The sequence below is a fragment of the Poecilia latipinna genome, unplaced genomic scaffold (genome assembly GCF_001443285.1).
Source record: "Poecilia latipinna isolate Pla-1442-1.1 unplaced genomic scaffold, P_latipinna-1.0 Scaffold926, whole genome shotgun sequence".
NCBI lineage: Eukaryota > Metazoa > Chordata > Actinopteri > Cyprinodontiformes > Poeciliidae > Poecilia > Poecilia latipinna.
The window spans coordinates 175,822-193,330 of NW_015113542.1; the positions used below are offsets into that span (position 1 = coordinate 175,822).

Consider the following 17,509-nt stretch of genomic DNA (forward strand, 5'->3'; position numbering starts at 1 on the left):
TGTAAAGGTCTGAAGAGGTGAAACACACAGATAATCAGCAGAAAGGAGCAGGATCGGTTTCTCCCACTGAGAAATGATGAATAATCCGTGTTTTTTTATTTTTATTTTTTTTCTGTCCTCCGTCTCCGACTCCAGAACCCTGCGGATAACACACACAGACTCATTCCAACCAAATCAGTAAATTGCGCTTGGAATTCAACCTAAACACACACAGACGCATGCAGGTCCGCCTGAGGGGGAGCGATCGCTGGAACCCTAAACCCGGTCCGCTTCCAAAGAAGCTCAAGAATCCAAAAAACGTTCCGACGACTCAGGGGGGCCTGAAAAAAAAAATCTAAAAAAAAAAAAGATCCTGGAGCAGCAGAAGTGCCGAGTGGACAGAAATTATGTGTGCAGAGAGTAGCAAAAAGTCAATGCATCGTAGTGAACTCTGTGGGTGTACAAATATAGCCGTGCCGCAGGGCTCAGATTGAATTTCATTGTATTTATGCTGCCATCAGTCACAATAAACAGCCGGCGGTCGGCTCTGTCAAAGAGGCCAGACGACTTCAACGCAGACATGTTAACAACACGCTGAGGGATGGATGGAGGGATGCCGGCCCAGGGCCATCCAACACACACAGCAGGGCCGATGCTGCTATCAGCCATGCTAACTGACTGATGGAAATATCTCACACACACTTAAACAAGTGGCGGGACTTGATTAAAGTCATTAGTCGAGTTAATTACAGGCTCTGTAATTCATCAATAGGGTTTTTATCGAAAACAAATCGACAAAATGAGCAACATTTTCGATTCAAAAACTGCTAAATTACTGAATAAACACATAAACGAGCTCAACAACAAAGATATTTATTATTTTTAATCTGTTATTAACCATCAGATTGGTGCAAAGTGCCATTACATCTACAGTTATAGTCAATAAATTAGAATACGCGTTTAATTTGTCAGATTAAAAGCACCTTTAACCTTTAACCCCTTAACTGTCACCTTCAAAACAGTTTTTAATTAAAACAGATTTTAATTCTGTATTAAAATGGTTTTAATTTTATTGGACTGATGTAATATTCTAATTTTAAACTGTACTGATTAACTGCGTTAAAATCTTAAACCTGTTAAGATCTGTATAATTAATGACTCAAATTAACATGTTAAGGTCCAGACATGGTTTTTCTCACTGGAGATACTGACTGCACCGTTATATGATGTATTTATTTATTTATCCTGGAAATAAATTCATTCAGTGAACAAATAATTTTTTATACAGATATCAGACATTTATTCACCAGAAGATGAATAAGCGTATTTAATTTTCCTAATATTACTCCTTTTAGCACAGACATCCTCTTATTTTTGAAGTAGGAGCTTCAATTGTGTGACTTCCTGTTATTTGCTGGTTAAACTGCAGATTCAGAGCCTTTCTAAATAACTACAGTGTGTCTACATTTACAGTTGAAATGTCAATAAATACATCTAGAGTTGACATGCCTCAAATCCATCTTTTCCCTTTTAATTTTATTGTATGAATATTAATTTCTACTGGAGAAGCCGAGACGTTTTTTCAGTCGTCTGCCATCTGAGCAGCGCCTCTCATTTTCACTTTCTTCGGCCTTTCCACAATTTATTCTGAGGATTACATAAGAAAACCTCTGTCAAAACGCTCCTCTTATTTCCGACTAAGTTACGAGTCGCCTTCTTTCCCGCGGATGTTCACGTCTTCGCCACCTCATCACCGCTTTTCCTCCAGGAGCAACCACAGAGCTCCATCTGCAACGCGCCAGCCAAGCCAGCGTCCAGCTCTCCGTCACGTCGCAAAGCGATGTCTCTACCAACCAGCTGCGGTTAAAGGCAGGAGGAGGGAGGGAAGTCCTCAAAATCACAGATTTCAGCCAAATATATGAAGCACGGATGCATTAGACAAAGCAAAGTCAGGGATGAAAGAATCAAATGAAGTAAGAGGATGTTTACGTTGTGGAAGTCAAAGGGATAATTGGTGAACATTTGGAGGGAAACCCGGCCTAAAAGAGGAAAACACACGACAAACTAAATGTGCTTTGCTGAATATAAGATTTCTCTCTTCAAAGAATTTGCTAGTAAATGACTTGATTTGTGATAATCGGATTCATTTGTCTGATCTGGCAGGAACCAGAAAATCGAGAGCTCTTTTAAAGATCTAGTTCTAAAGCTTTAAAATGAATTTTGTCGTTTTCCATCGTCTACCAGGCATTTTCTCTCTTAAATACTGATAATGTGATAATAGTGCTGAATTTTAACATTCATGTTGAGTCTTTGACATGGACAGCCTGAATCAAGCATTTTCTGCACTTAACTTTTTAAAGTTAATCAGACTTTTGAGGAAATTTTGACTCATACTCATGTTTCCCTGGGGTATAAATACCAACATGACGCAGGAGCCCATTTCTCTCAGGCTTTCTTCAAATTAGGAAAGACAAGAGAACATGCTATCCAAGCAAAGCAGAAAGGTTCGAACAATTAAACAACTTAAAACTTCAATGCAGTCACATCTGCCCATGTTTACAGCTCAGGAGTTAAAAGCGAGGCGTGGCATCACAGGTTTCCTTTAAGGCCATTGTCCTGGTCCCTACGGAGGGAGGGCGCTGCGGTCGCTTCTTTCCGCCTAATTACAAACGTGAGCCGAGGTTGAGCCCAGAGGTCAGGGATATCGATGACTATAATCCGGCTCCATCATCCCGTCTGCTTCCGTCGCTGCGGGCCAGCGCACGTCTGAAGTCGACAGGAAGGCGTGCCGCCGTGGCAACCGGATAGCAGGGCGTGCTTGACGGCAGAAATCAAGGGAGCTCAAAGAGTTGGGAGTCATTACTCTGATTGAGGGCAGCGATTCGTCCTGTCTGGTCAGAGAGAGACCAGAAGGAGGTTTTCACTTGGACATCCACTTCGCTCTGCTCAGGTTGGTTTGTGGGTTTTACAAGAGGACAGAACTGGTTTATATTCACAACATGTCAAACTTTACAAAGCAAAACGCCGAGGGCCTGACATATTCATCTTCTAACAAGCTTCTCTGAATCTGCTGCAGCAGCTCCTTCCCTCCAGTCTCAAGCCAAAGCGTAATCACTCGTTCCCCTGTTTCTGCTCCAATCACAAATCAGTGCTTCCACCCTCTCCAATTTATTTCCTATCCATTGATCTGATTGCTTTCTTCAAGCGTCGTGATTCAGGGCGAGTTGGATTCTGTCTGCTTTCCTGCATGTTGTTCAGCGTGTGACTGGCCGAGTCCCAGCTTTGTTCAATTCTTCCGGACAGGAAGGAAACCGCTTCTGGATCGCTTGTCTACTTGAAAGAAAAGTAGCTGCACAGCTTTAATCCTCCTTAAACAGAAACACACTGGAGGTGACTTTGATGTGTGTTGATGATCATCAAAACCGCTTCGTGTGTTACTGGTTTTCACAACTGTATGTTGTTTTTTATGACTTTGTATTTATGTGTTTTTACGATGTAAAGCACTTTGAGCTGCCTTCCTGCTGAAATGTGCTACACAAATAAACCTGATTGATTGGTTGATTGATTGGCAACTGTTTAAGTTTTACGGGAGCTAGACTTGGGCGTAAACAGGTTAATAACATTCAATTTTCACAGAAGGCCTCAAGGATCTTCCCATAAAACGGATCATATTAAAAAACACAGAATATATATTCATATTTTTAAAAGCATCATCATTGTCAAGATAAAATAATATTCTGCAAAGTAATTAGTCTGCAAACCATGACCTGCGTTACACATGAGAATGTGACAGTTGTTGGTATGTAACAACATACCAACAAAGTTTTACAATTTGTTGGTATTTTAGACAATTTTTACACATTAACATGAAGCGTGAACTGAGAACGCAGCCCTGAGGAACCCCACCTGCGACGTTTGTTGGTATGTGATAACAGATGTTCATATCAAACAACAATTATACACAAACAAAGTTTTACAATTTGTTGGTATATTATGCAATTTTTACCCATCTAATATAACCAAAGTGTCCCGAGCACACAGCCCTGAGGAACCCCACATGTGATGCTTGTTGGTGTTTACTTCTGTCTAAAAGTGGAGGTAAGTTTTCTGTTTTCACCTGCTTTATTTATACCCTGCAGGATATTTTCTGATGACACTGGTGGAGTGGAGTGAAGCACTTGAGTTCACCAACACGCTGTAATTTTTCACGAGGAACTGGGCGAACACCAAGAAGCTCACCTGAGATGAAGATCCTCGGAGTATTTCAGGCAAGCATAGATGAACTCTTTCAGCTGGCAGTAGGCTTTTGGCACAAACTCGGAGAAGGGAAGCTTCTTGGGGAAGGAAAGCTAAAAGACAAATGGAGTTTTATTTTAGCTTTCGGTTCATCTGCTGTGGTTTTACGGCCTGGTTCAAGGTCGCAGCTCTCCACCTTTTCCAGTTCCGGGTCTTGGAGGGGAAACTGAGAAGTGTACTGTCTGTATTCCTGCTCTGTAGAAACCGGGATTGGACTGAAGTTGTCCTGGTCCAGAATCTGCCTGCAGGGAAACAAACAGAAATCTCAGGTAAATATTTTCCGATCTCCTGCTTAGATGCCATAAAACAAGAGAGAAAGACACCATGAGTCTCTGTTTTTCCTTCTCAGAAACAACCAACACGTCCCACTGGGGGTCATTCTGATGCTTGAGGTTTTCTTACCACCCTCCCTTCAGTCAACACCCCCACTTCTTCTTGGCGCTGCGGAGCTCGGACGTTCCAGCGTTCCATGGAGAGGCCGTGAACCGGAGAGGGCTCTCTCCCCAACAATGCAACACAACATTCCTGCGGCTTCCCAAGTGCTTGTGTGTGAACGAGAAAGAGAGAGGAAGGAGAGAGGGAATGTGTGTGTTTGTTTGTCCGTTCTCACTGCTCCGAGTCCCAGTGGTGTCACGGGACAAAAGGGATGCTGGAACAATGGCACGCCGGGCCCGAGCACACACTGGCCCAACCCGAGTCCTGAATGGTACTACCCATTCTCTTCCGGACGCAATTTAAAGCCCTTCCTCTCTCTGGCTGCTTGTAAAACTTCAAACCCCGGCTGGGCCGTTCTGAGAAAGGGTCCTGGTGACCTTCTGATAACCGCGGCACAACCTGATCCCTACCTGAAGGTGAGGTTCCACCTCTTCAGCAGGATTTCTCCGTACTGCTCCCGCATTTCCAGGAGCATGTCAAACAGCTGGGACACGGGGAAACCATAACCCTGCACATGAGGACGGGAAAAAAAACGACGTGAAAAACATGCGAGCTTGGCACTGCTATCAAACAGTAACAAAAACCGGAGATTTTCAGCCACGTTTGAGTTCATATTCTCTGGAAATGTGTTCGTTTTGGTTTTCCAGGCATTTAATTGAAGGAGAATTTCAATACCAACTACTGAGTTTTGACATTAACATTAGTTTTTATCTTGGAAAACAGGCTCTTAATAACTTTCAATAAAATGATAAAGAAACAACTAATGTTTAGAATAAAATAGAAAATGCGTCTCTCAAGATAACACATTTTGCTGGACGATAAATTGTACCAGAAGTTATTGTGATAAACGATAAGCTTGTCTGAAAGAACAGGAAGGATGTTTGATTGTTGAAATGCCAATACATATTTCCACACTCATTATTAGAAAGGGAAAATAAAAATTCTAGTTAAAAAGTAAATAATTTTTTTTGTTTTTCAACTGACACAATTTTTACATAATTTTATTATAAAGTGTATGAATACTTCTGGACTTAAAGAGGCAATATTAGGTATTTTTCAGGTACATAGTGCCATTTTATAACATAATCAAGTATGTATGTTACCTTCAGTTGTTATACAAGTCAAATAAGGCAAAAGAAATTTGACTTCATAAGTTAGCGCCTTGAAATTGGGGCTCTGTCTCTTTAAAAACTCCTGCTCTTTCTGAAGCTCCGCCTCCAGGAAGTCGTCACAACATGGCTCCTCTATTAACCCTTTAACAACATTTTTACCACAGTTGCACTGAAAAGTCGCTCCTATAATGAGCTCAGCTGATGCACACAGGGTGTTTGCTAATTGCTGCTGGCTAGTCTGAAGGAGCTGCTCTGTGAGATGGAAGCTCAGAAGCTTCCATTTCTCAAACATGAATGAAAGAATCAAACCAACACTCCAGGTATGTTGTTGATGAGGGAATAACATTATAAGACGAAATCGGGCTGAAAAGAGTCGATTTTACCGAATACTAACCCTTTAACTGTTCCACTTTAGAGGAAGTAGTAAATCTCTCAGGAGAAGAGTGTTTATTTGTAGATTAACAGACTTAATGACCCGTATTTTTTGTGTGCTTGATTCAATATTTAGCATTTCCAACTAATTAGCTACTCCAGATGGAACTTAAAGACTAAATGCTGAACTTTGTTTGGTATTAGAGTAAAAATTCAGGCCTGAAATTGAGAGAAGCATTCATGAAAAGGAGCCTGGTGTACTGGAACATAAAAGCCAATAAAAATATGAGCGCATCGATTCAGCTGCTTCTCATCACTTCACATAAATGACTGGTGGGCATCAGACCACCCATTCATCAGACTCCATGCTTTCATCCCATCCAGCTTTCACCCACACCCCTCACCATCTCTCCATCCACTCATCCATCACACTCAATCCATCGAGGGCCGCTCATAAACAGAGACGCATAAACAGTAAAAACTCACATCGGATGATGATGAACTATTATTTCTAACATGGTTTGGTTATTAAAGGAGACTCTGGAAACTGGCAGCTGTCCACTTGGACACGGACTGAATGCTGATAAAACAAGTTGTAGAAAAGATTCATGATCCTCCGGGTGAACACAAAGAGGCGAGCACACAAACCTGCAGAGTGTCGGCAAACAGGACGATGAGGTTCTTCAGGTCCAGAACCAGGTCCGGGTCGTCACAGTACGACTGCAGAGACAGACCAGGGCGTTTTTTAGAAGATCGCCAGAAACAAACGTTGTGGGCCAAAATTATTTACAGATGTTAAAATTAAAATATGCTCTCCAGAAAGCTGGTTTGCTTTATTTTTGTTTGATTTATTTGCGAGTACACTGCAAAAGCACAAAATCTTACCAAGTATTTTCGGTCTAGTTTGCAGAGGAAATGTCTTAGTAAACGTGAAACAAACATAACGCCAGTTATTAACTTACTGTATCTAACAGGACTTATGGTTTGTGATTCTTTTGCAGCATTTTCTACTGAATATTTTAGAAAAATCAGCCAATATTGAACAACTACAAGGCAGAGTTTTACAGTAGGGTAAGCTGAAAACTCAATCAACTGTGTCCGAGTGGTCAGAATAATCGATCGGACGTTTGATAATCAGAAAACGTCTTACAGAGTGCGTCCTCAAGGCAGCGACGATTTTGGACAAAGCCAGCTCCCAGAGCTCCTCCACGTAGGCTCTGTTGACCAACCCCTGGGTGGTGTGAAGGATGTGGTCCTCCACGACGAAGAAGCTGGACGGAGACAGAAACGGCAACACTTCATGAGCATAATGCAAGAAAATGATTTAAGCTTGTTTTCCCACCAATGAACTCTTTGGGTTTCCCTAGATCAGAGTGATGTCAGCACGCCCAAGGCGGCCATCTTGTTCGACAAGCGTGTTTTACAGCTTTTATTTACTTGGATTTTTTAATTCAGGTCAAATGTACGACAAAATATTAGGCCCAGGCTAAGCTTTTTAATTTTAACTTAGAGAATAAAATCATAGTATTACAAGTTGTAATATTTGAATAAAGTAGTAATTTTATGAGAACTCCAACAGGAAAATAAATAAACGAGGAATTTTGAGCATCTTGCAAAGTTTTGGTATAGGTTTTACAGAATAGCTAAAAGAAATGCTTAATATTTTGACAAATTATTATCAGTAACATAACTTATAAACGAATGTTTCTATTTTTAAAAAATCTACACAAACTGAGAAGTTCAGGTCAGATAATAACTTTTTCAAAGATTTTTCTTATTAAACAATTTTTCTCATATTTTTTCTGCTAAAATTATGAGAATTGTTTTTGTTCACAACTAAACAAAAAATCTCAGTCTGTCCCTGATACTCTGCAGTACAACTCAACAAATGGATGAGTGAAATAAAATCCACTTTTTGAAAGTAGTTTCTGTAATTTCCTTTTTAGAAAAAATAAATAAAAATCAGATCTGGTATGAAAAAATCAGAGATTTTATTCCTAAGCCAAATCTCCTACCTGATGAGAGGATTATGAAAATGTATTCTACATAACGACTATTTTAGCCAGAAACTAATCAAGTTTCTAACAAAAAGCTGTAACAAAACTCCTAATGACGCCTTAAGTTAGAAAGACTTCATCCATAACGATCAGCTTCGATACTTTTGCAGCTGTTCTGTTTTTCCAGAGCAGCAGAGATGAATCCAGGCACGCAGTGCAAACGGTGCGTCCACCCAGTCAGGCGTTTCATGATGCCGACGTCTTGGTGTCGCGGCTCGTTCCCGACACGATGCCCGACTGAACGGATCAAAGCGATTTTGGTTTATGTGCGCTGACAGAACGTCTCAATCAAATCGTCGGCCGCTCAGGCTTCGCCAGACCACAACGAGCTGCAGTGAGTTTTCTCTGCCTTCAGACGACTGCGGGAAAATGCCCACTTTTTTGACCGATTTCAAACATTTTCTCTCGTTTGTTTTGTTTTCTTTTTGTGAAAAACCTTGGAAAACATAACAGCAATAACCTCATATGTTTCCAGCAATGTCTTGATCTCTTGCTTGCAGATTACAAAGTAGCCCTGGTACATTACCTCACACTCAACTCAGAAGAAGTGGGTGAACCTCAAATCACCCGACACTTCTGGTCTGTCCAAAAGGACATCGATTTATAGCTCCTGTGGTTTATTTACATGAATCTTATCAACGAGACGAGACTGTGTCCTGTGATGAACTTCAGGGTTTAACATGCCAACTGAGCTCTTAGCTTTATGAAATTTCCAAATGTATATAAATAGCTGGATAGAAAAGGCATCAAGATGACAGAAGGAAGGATAAATAAAGATAAACCAATCAGAGACTTTGCTTTGTTCGAGACATTTTGAAAGACAAATATTTCAAATATCCACTGGTACATGTTGTTCTACTTTCATTTCAGTTTATATAAATTTTAAAAGGCAAGCTAATAAAGGATGGACTCACCCAACAATCTGATTGAAGTACCTCCTGTATCCCTCCAGGGTTTCATGCTAGAGACGAGTAGAAGGAAGAGAAACGGAAGAGGGTTCGACAGCACAGGAAAAACACATAAAAGTTGCAAATTATCACTAAAAGAACAAGTTTAATGAAGTATAATCGACATACAGCATTCAGAGGCTAATTTACAAGATAAAAAAAGATGATTGAAAATAGCTTTGCAATTGGCACCTAGAATTTGTTTTGAGTAGAGATAGCTTGACTTTGATAACCATAGTTATCGCTTATGGTTAAACCAATTAGCTTTTAGCTAACAGATAAACTAAATAGCCTTCAGTTTAGCTGAAGTTAGCTGTTATGATTAATGGAATAGACTTTTAGCTTCATCCTAGTTAGCCTTCAGTTTATCTGTAGCTAACTGTTAATTCAGTTATCTTTTAGCTTCATCTGAGTTACCCTTTAGTTTATCTGAAGTTATTTGTTATGTTCAATCCAAGTAGCTTTTAGCTTTACAACAGTTTATCTGTACTTAACTTGTTTAATCTAATTACGTTTTAGCTTCACTCCAGTTAGCCTTCAGATTATTTGGAGTTAGCTGTTCTGTTACTCATGTTGGTTTTTAGCATCGTCCTAGCTTATTACTTGATTGCCTTGATCGACTCAAGTCAGCTGTTAGCTTAACCCCAGATAGCTGTTTTCTTAACCCTGGAATGCCATAAATTTGCTTCCAGTTACTTGAACAAAAATGTGATTTCTTTGTGTGATATTACAAACGGTTCTCCAAACTGAGATCACACAAACTGCTGTGTACTTAAGGTAATGCTGACTGGCATTAATCCACTATGGTAAAAAGTTAAAATTTAATACAGCACATCAATGATTTCCAAAATAAAGCACTTTTCCACCTTTGTTAAGGTGTTTATTAGGTGTACCAGTGAGTCAGGTTGGGGGTTGTGTGTGCAGTTAGAAGTGAGTGGCCCTCCATGACCGTGACGGTGCGGGTCGTACCATGTTAGAGTGCGGCTGCAGTACGAGGCGAGCCTGTTTCCTCCTCTGCTTTCTGTAGTAGTTCTCAAACACATCACGCAAACCCTAAAACATAAACGGGGGTTAAAAACCAAAAGTGAACAAACAGAGCACAGCAAGTGTATGAGTTTGAAAGCTTTTACCAAACCTGAAATGGATGAAGGAAATTATTAGTATTTCACACTTAAGATTGCAAGTTGTTCCCTGAAAGATTTGATTTCTTCATCACCAGGTTATCATGGTAAGTTAAATTGACCCAGTTACCTCAGTGCAGTTATTTTAAATGAGTGAGTAACAGATTGTGACCTCATCGGTCTGCCGTCGGTGAGGTCAGCCACCGCCTTAACACACAGATAGAAGCTGCATCTGTTTTCGTAAACTTGATGACTCCATATCTATTTCTTCCATTACACAGAAGCTGTTTATCTCTTATCTCCCTGTGGGTTGTGCGAAGGTCTGTTTGAGGTCTGAAACCAGGACCTACAGTCACTGCTGAGGTCAGAGATAAAAGCCCAAAGCCAGAACCCCTCCGCTCCTGACCAGACCACCATGGATAAACTCCCACATATCTGCTGTGATGGACCACCAGCTGTTACCACTGTGATAACAAATACAGATCAGGTTATTCACTGACGTCTACATGGTCCCTACTGCACCAATTCCTCATATTTACACAATAAAGCACATCAACTTTTATTTTTCTTTGGACAATCTGATCACCTTTCAACTGATTTATGCAGCAAAAGTTGCAGTTGCACAGATTTTTGCCTTAACTGAGCTAACGTTAAAGCGCTACTCCTACGCAATAGCTAATGCTAAGGCGCTAACTTCACTAACTAGTTCCCTACTGTCAGTTTTATTTTGTTATGTGTTTTTTGTTTTAAATAAAGTTATTAGGAATACAGAAAGAGAACGTGAGGAGAGGAAATGGAACTGCTGCGTAAAACACTTGCCACCCCCTTCAGAATAAGAGCATGAATATAAACATCTACCTACTTGAAGAAGAAGAAGAGGTCTATAACCAAAACTTCCAACACAGATGTTGAACTTTGTTCAACTGAAAGTTTACAAAACATTAATTAGCTTCGTTATTAGCACATTAGCAGAAGAGTGCCAATCGTTGTTTACTGACACAGAAAGTAAAATCCCTGTTCATCAGGAATGATTATTGATTTGAATGTAATTTGGTCCGTATGGTCAAAGCTGTATAAAATATTTAATTTACAATAAACTGGTCTGTCTAGAATACGTCTTACCAAAAGTACTTAATTTGCTCTAAAGGAAAATGAAATGTTCTAACTCAGCAAAGAGTCTCTGTGGGCAGGAAGGATTTCTATTAATCTCAAGAAGCCTTTGTCTGACCTGAAGGGACCAAAGAGTCAACATGATCGTTTTGCACTTAAACAATATTCGTTTTTTTTTTATAGCAAGTCTTGGCTGCAAGATGTCCATTGAAAGCAATAAATTACAAAGAAAACAAAGTATTTGGTATAAAAATATGAATCTCATTGGTGGAGATCTAGATAACATCTTTGAACTCTGTTCAGTTTGATGCTGTGAGATGAAAACACGGCGTGCTTTAATTCTTTAATTCCCAGTTTGACCCTAAGCCGAACAATGAGCATTCAAACAAGCGAGCGGCATCAAACGGCCGTGAACTCTTCGTTTTACGGCGCTGAGATCCCAGAGAGGGGTGAAACCTGGGCTGGGATGTGGACGTGTGACCTTTGTATCGCCACAGAAACAAAGGAGGTGAGACGATACGCAGAGACTGAAACGGACCGAGGATGACAAAAACCAATAAAATGAGAGGTTAATGGAGTTCAACAGGCGGAGATGTGTGGATACAACTCACTGTTTTAAGGCTACATTACAGCAAATGTTCACTTATTTACAGCTAGAAACTTTATAAAAATGTTAATTTAAAGAAAAAACATTTCCCTTGCTTTTTGTCAAAAGCTTTCATGTTTCAAATCAAACCAGTTTTACTATCATCACATACAAATGGGGAATTCACATGTAAGCCTGTCAAAAAGCAATTAATCTTGTGATAAATTGAAATGAAATCAATAATTTCCATTCGGACAACAGCTGATAAAGTTGCTTTCATTAATAGTCTTGAAAAACGGGCATTTTGAGAGACGATGCAAACATTTGACTCACATTAGTTTGCACTTCCTGCCTCTTTTGCCTGTTTTCCTTGTCAAAGCTGAATGATCATTATTTTTTGAAATACAATTTGTTTATGCTTTGTTTAGTTTGGATGTTTAAACTGCTCTTTAGAAACTTTTTGACCTTTGAGACGCTGCACTTGAATTAATATGCCATTATAATAATATCATTTATATCATATTAGTTGAAAATGGTCTAAAAATGACAATATTATCATTTATCACAATTTCTGGGACAATTTATAGTCCAGCAAAATGTATTTTTGTGACAGGCTTATTAATGTAAGAAGGGATTTAAAATATATGCGGTTTAATTCAAACTTCTTTAAGTTTTTAAATGAAAAAGTCCATTTCAAATGGGAATGTTTTCAAGAACAGAATTTGTTTGTGGCACTACAGTTAGCTAGTAAATAGTTTATTCATATTTGTCATTATCGACACAGAACCACAAAATATTGCGATAAAATTTTGTGTCGATATCGTCCACCACCACCAACTCCTTCAACTTCCAGGCTGGTTTGGATGCTTTTTCCAGGATAACTGACTAAAATAATGGGCTTTAGTATTTATTCAGGTTGACCTGATATTTCAAAAAGGTGCAAACACTTTTCAGCAGCTCTGTGTGGCTGTTAACTTTCAGGTAACTCTCATCTCATCAGGAGAAACTCCATGGGCGACTTGGAAAACTAGATTTTATTTTGACCAAGCTCCTTCTCGGCATTCATGGATTTTCCTTTTTGCTGAACATTTCCACACTGGAGGATCGTAAAACAGCAACCTGCACCATTTCCCCCGTCTCTTTAAAGACCGTAAAGTCTCGTGTGTGCTCGATTTTCCTTCGCTTTAGTCCAACCGAACGATGTCTCCTCCAGAAGGAAAACCTCAGCAGGCCGGCTCCGATTCTGAAGAAAGTGCCTCGCTGTCAACCTCCCTCCCCTCCCTCTCTGCTCGCCGTGTTTACATCAATCATAACTCGGCCCACGTTGCCCAACATGAACTACAACAAAGGCGCATTGTTCGGCCTCCACGCTGCTCAACAACTGCTGGAAAAACGTGGACGTTGGGCACGGAAAACGGCGAGGGGAGAGAGAGGAGAGAGGATTCCTCTTCCAGACTCGCCAGAAAAGTAAACGAAAGCGTTCCGTCACTTTCTACGGCCAAAATGTGAGCAGGAACATCAGAGAGGCAAAACGAGCGGTGACCTCAGAGGTCAGCAGGTCAACCCTTTCAACACCTTCCTCCTCTTCTTCTCCCACAGTAGCTGCCTCCCTCTCTCTAATCTCAATCCCTCTGTGTTGTGTTTTCTTCCTGGCTTTCCTGTTTCTGCCCTTTCAGCCTCCCCTCGACCTTCCTCCATTCCTCCCCTTCTGACCCGTCCTTATCGCTCTTTAGCTGATTCACTCTCTGCTGCTACGCCTCCAACGGCCTTCATCCTCTCCAACCACTGCTTATTCATCGCTTAAAAGCTTTTCTTCTACTGATTTTACATCCTCCATTGATTTTTTTTTCATCTTGGTTCTTTTGATAAGTACATCAAATGAGTATTTATCAGCTTCCAGTAATCTTTCTATTTGGTGTTCTGCAGCCATTCCTCCAAAAATCCTAAAAAGAGAGAGAAGTATGACTTCAGCCTCTCACTGGGTCTGTACTCTGTGAAACCACCGAGTCTTTATGGGTATTTTGCCACCAGTTACTTTTTGAAACACCTCAAATCTGACATTTTACAAGACATCGAGACTAGAGATAATGAGGCCTTTGGGGACCAAGGCCAATCCTTCCCAGACCAAAACCAAGAGCAAACCTTCCAAACCTTTCCAAAACCTTCCAAAACCAAAACCAGACCTTCCAAGACCAAGACCAAACCGCCAAAACCAAGAGCAAACCTTCCAAACCTTTCCAAAACCTTCCAAAACCAAAAACAGATCTTCCAAGGTCAAGACCAGAAAAACGAGTAGCTACTCAGCTTCAACCACTTGGTGTTAAACTAATAATTATCAAATACTGATACTTAAGCTACTGAAATACAATCTGTAAGCTGAATTCATCAGCTCGCATTACACAATAGTTGTATGATAAATTTAGATTGGTCAAGATTGGTTGTACCAAGACCAGGAAAAAACATTTCAGGACTGGTCTCCAGCCCTCCATCCCTGCTGAATACCACAGAATGCTAAAATCTGTATGTGTAAATCATTGCAAAAACGATGTATTTGTGTGGATCCACAGACAAAAATAGGGAAAATTTAAGGTGTACAAATACTTTTGCAAGGTGCTCCACAAAAAAAGTACAAATTGGCAACAAGCTGTTAAAACCGGCCAATGGCAACAACTGCAACATCATGAAAATATGAATAAACAAAGAAAAAGTTCAGCTTTAATAAATTCTTCTCCTTCTTCACTTTAGAAATGTTCACACCATCACCTGTCTAAACCTGGTCAAACGTCTCCTGATTGGCCGGTTTCCCCAGGAGCTTGCACTCCTGCGCTCCCTCCATCATCTCTTCCTTCGTACCCTTTCTCTCACCCTGATTCTGCTTTCCTTTACTCCCTCCATCGTTCTCCTTCCTGTCAAAGTTCATGCACTTCCTGTCAGCCCCCCTCCGAAGCCCCCGCCCCACCACACAAAAAACTCTCAGTGCACAGAAACGCCGACCCCGTGGCCGAGCTGGCCCGGTCACAACCCCAACACACAAACACGCTCAGTCAGCCCCAGAAATGCGCAGCTGACCCCGCCGTGGCCCAGTCAACACCTCCACCCGCGTCGCTTTCGCTCAGACTGAGAAGAGACACGCAGCCAGGCTGGAGCGGAGCCAGGCCTGAGCCTGGAGGCCTCGGAGAACACCACACAAACCTCCTGCTGGTTGCAGATACGTCGTCAGACTCGATGAATCTGATGCACCGGAGTAACACCTGGTCGCACTGACGAGTCAGACACAACCAACAGTTTTTCAGCTTGTACTTAACCAGGAAAAATAACAGGCAACGCTGGAAGAAATAAAATGAGACTAAACCTGCAGTCATGCCAAATGGAAAGTTTTTTTTATATATATATACCACAGACTCTAGGAATAAAAAAAGTCTGGTGAACCACGGCAAAGATTTCTGATGAATAACGGAAATGAAGTAGGGAGGAAGTAGTCTTACTAATAAAGCCTTATAAGTAATAAAAGATGACGGTGACGCCAACGTTGAATGAAAAGAGAAAACCAACAAATCCTGGAGTACAGCAAAGAACGATGAGTAAAAATGTTTAATTTATAATGAATCTCAATTTAAACTCCTTCACCAAATTTTGAATATGCAAAGTAAAAGACCAATAAACTGACCGATGATTATATTAAAGTATTTTGTTATGTGACACTACGTCAGTTTCTGTAAGTGTAAGATTATGAACAGCTGGAATTTTATTTTAATCACAGAAAGGTCATCAGTTTAGCTTTCTTAGAACCTAACCACAATTTTAAAGTGGTCGAGTTATGTTTAAAAATATTAAGTGCAGTCTGCAGGTTGGTGATTGGTTGATCTAACGTGGCACCAGAACAGAATCATCAGCATAAAGTCATCTGGCTTCATTCATTCTGCAGATTTAAAGACCAGGACAGGTGAGAACGGGATCACAGGTGGGTTAAGAGCAGAAGTGGAAATGGTTCAGTGTTATTAAACTTAAAGAGGAAGGACTCACCAGCACAGTGTAGATGTGGAGGCAGCGGTAGACGGGGGAGAAATCCACCAGGTCCTGAGCTCCTGGGACCTGCACAGGTTGAACAAACATTTCTTTAATCCTCTAGAAACGGGGAAACACAAATGACGCCAAACTGTTACAGTTGTAGCTAAATAAGCAGCAAAATGGAGAAAAATGATTAATTTTTTAACTAAATTTTACCGGCTGTGACGATTAAAGTGTCCCACTGAATTAAAAATTAAATAAAAAGGTAATAAAAACTAAACCTATAGGCAGTTTTGCTGTATTATTTTCTGTTTCTGGACATTTACAGAATGTTTAAAATAAAATGTTCTTGGGGATCTGTGTTTTCTGTAAAATACAAACTGAAACAAAACCGGGTAAATAACAAATTCAGGAAGATAAAAAGGAAGACAAAAGTTAAAGGTGTTGAAAAGATGTTTTGATGTCGAATAATAAAAGCAGCTTTAAAAAACAAAAAGAGTAAAACAGAAATAAGGGTCATTAAATGAAGGGAAGGGGAAGACGGGCTGGTGGTTGGCATTTCTGAAGGCCGCTGGCGCCAAAACGGTCGTAACCCTGACGACTGCGGGGTCAGGCCTTTGTTCGACACAAGGTCTTCACACGGAGAAGGTTGAGTCAAGTTTACAGGACGTCAATAAGCCACAGAGACCCGAGTGCCAGCGCAGGGCGGGCAGGGGGTGACAAGTTCAGCTGCATTGTACTTGGCTTGGGAACAACAGAGGAACTCCGATCCGGAGAGGGACGACCACCAGCAGGTCACAGCGCCGCCGGGACAAGATGGCACTCCTGGAGCAACAAGTGCCATCTTTTACCGTTTAAACTTGGATGGACATTTCTGCTCTGGCAACAACATAATAGATGCATAAGAATGGGAAAACCTCAGGGTTTGGTCTGAAATGCATGTAATCTGCAGGTAATTTCATTCTCACTGAACATGGAAAACAGGATCGGATCATCAGATTGACTCCAAACAGGTCAGGTTTGGTGATTGTTAAGGTGGACCAGGTGTGCAGACAGACGGTCACACATATGTAAGCTGCTGCATCAAGGTGGAGCGCTCCGGCTCTGAACATCGTCAGATCAGAGATCGAACTTCAATCAACTCTGTCTTAAAGCTTTCAAACTGATTCAAGCTTTGGAAACATCTCATTTTGAAAATCTGTTTTTTTTTTATTGTATGAAAACCCTGCAAAATATTTACCTTAAAAGTGTATCCAACAGTTTAAACTCTAGTTTCATGGGAAAAATTATATTTTTTTAAAATAGCCTTTGAATAAAAGTAAATATTTTGAAAAAAAAAAAACCTAAAATGTCATAAGAAACATGTTTTAATTTGTCTAAAATGTTTTTTCTCTTACACGCGTTTAATTTCAAATATTTGCACAATGATTTTCAATTATAAAATTAAAAATAAATACATTTCATTAATCAGTGAACCAACTAATTA

General features: G+C 40.4%; 1 protein-coding gene across 3 annotated transcripts in view; it reads right to left on the reverse strand.

The window, feature by feature from the left end:
* exoc6b (exocyst complex component 6B) overlaps nucleotides 1-17,509 on the reverse strand; it is a 90,094-nt gene that overhangs the window by 46,800 nt on the left and 25,785 nt on the right. For all 3 annotated transcript variants that reach the window (XM_015049094.1, XM_015049096.1, XM_015049097.1), the window contains exons 8-15: nucleotides 16,039-16,107; nucleotides 10,168-10,251; nucleotides 9,166-9,212; nucleotides 7,345-7,465; nucleotides 6,843-6,914; nucleotides 5,121-5,218; nucleotides 4,412-4,517; nucleotides 4,219-4,328 (exon numbers count right to left, since the gene is read on the reverse strand). In XM_015049094.1, the coding sequence (XP_014904580.1) occupies nucleotides 4,219-4,328; nucleotides 4,412-4,517; nucleotides 5,121-5,218; nucleotides 6,843-6,914; nucleotides 7,345-7,465; nucleotides 9,166-9,212; nucleotides 10,168-10,251; nucleotides 16,039-16,107 (707 nt within the window). The remainder of the gene's footprint in view (nucleotides 1-4,218; nucleotides 4,329-4,411; nucleotides 4,518-5,120; nucleotides 5,219-6,842; nucleotides 6,915-7,344; nucleotides 7,466-9,165; nucleotides 9,213-10,167; nucleotides 10,252-16,038; nucleotides 16,108-17,509) is intronic.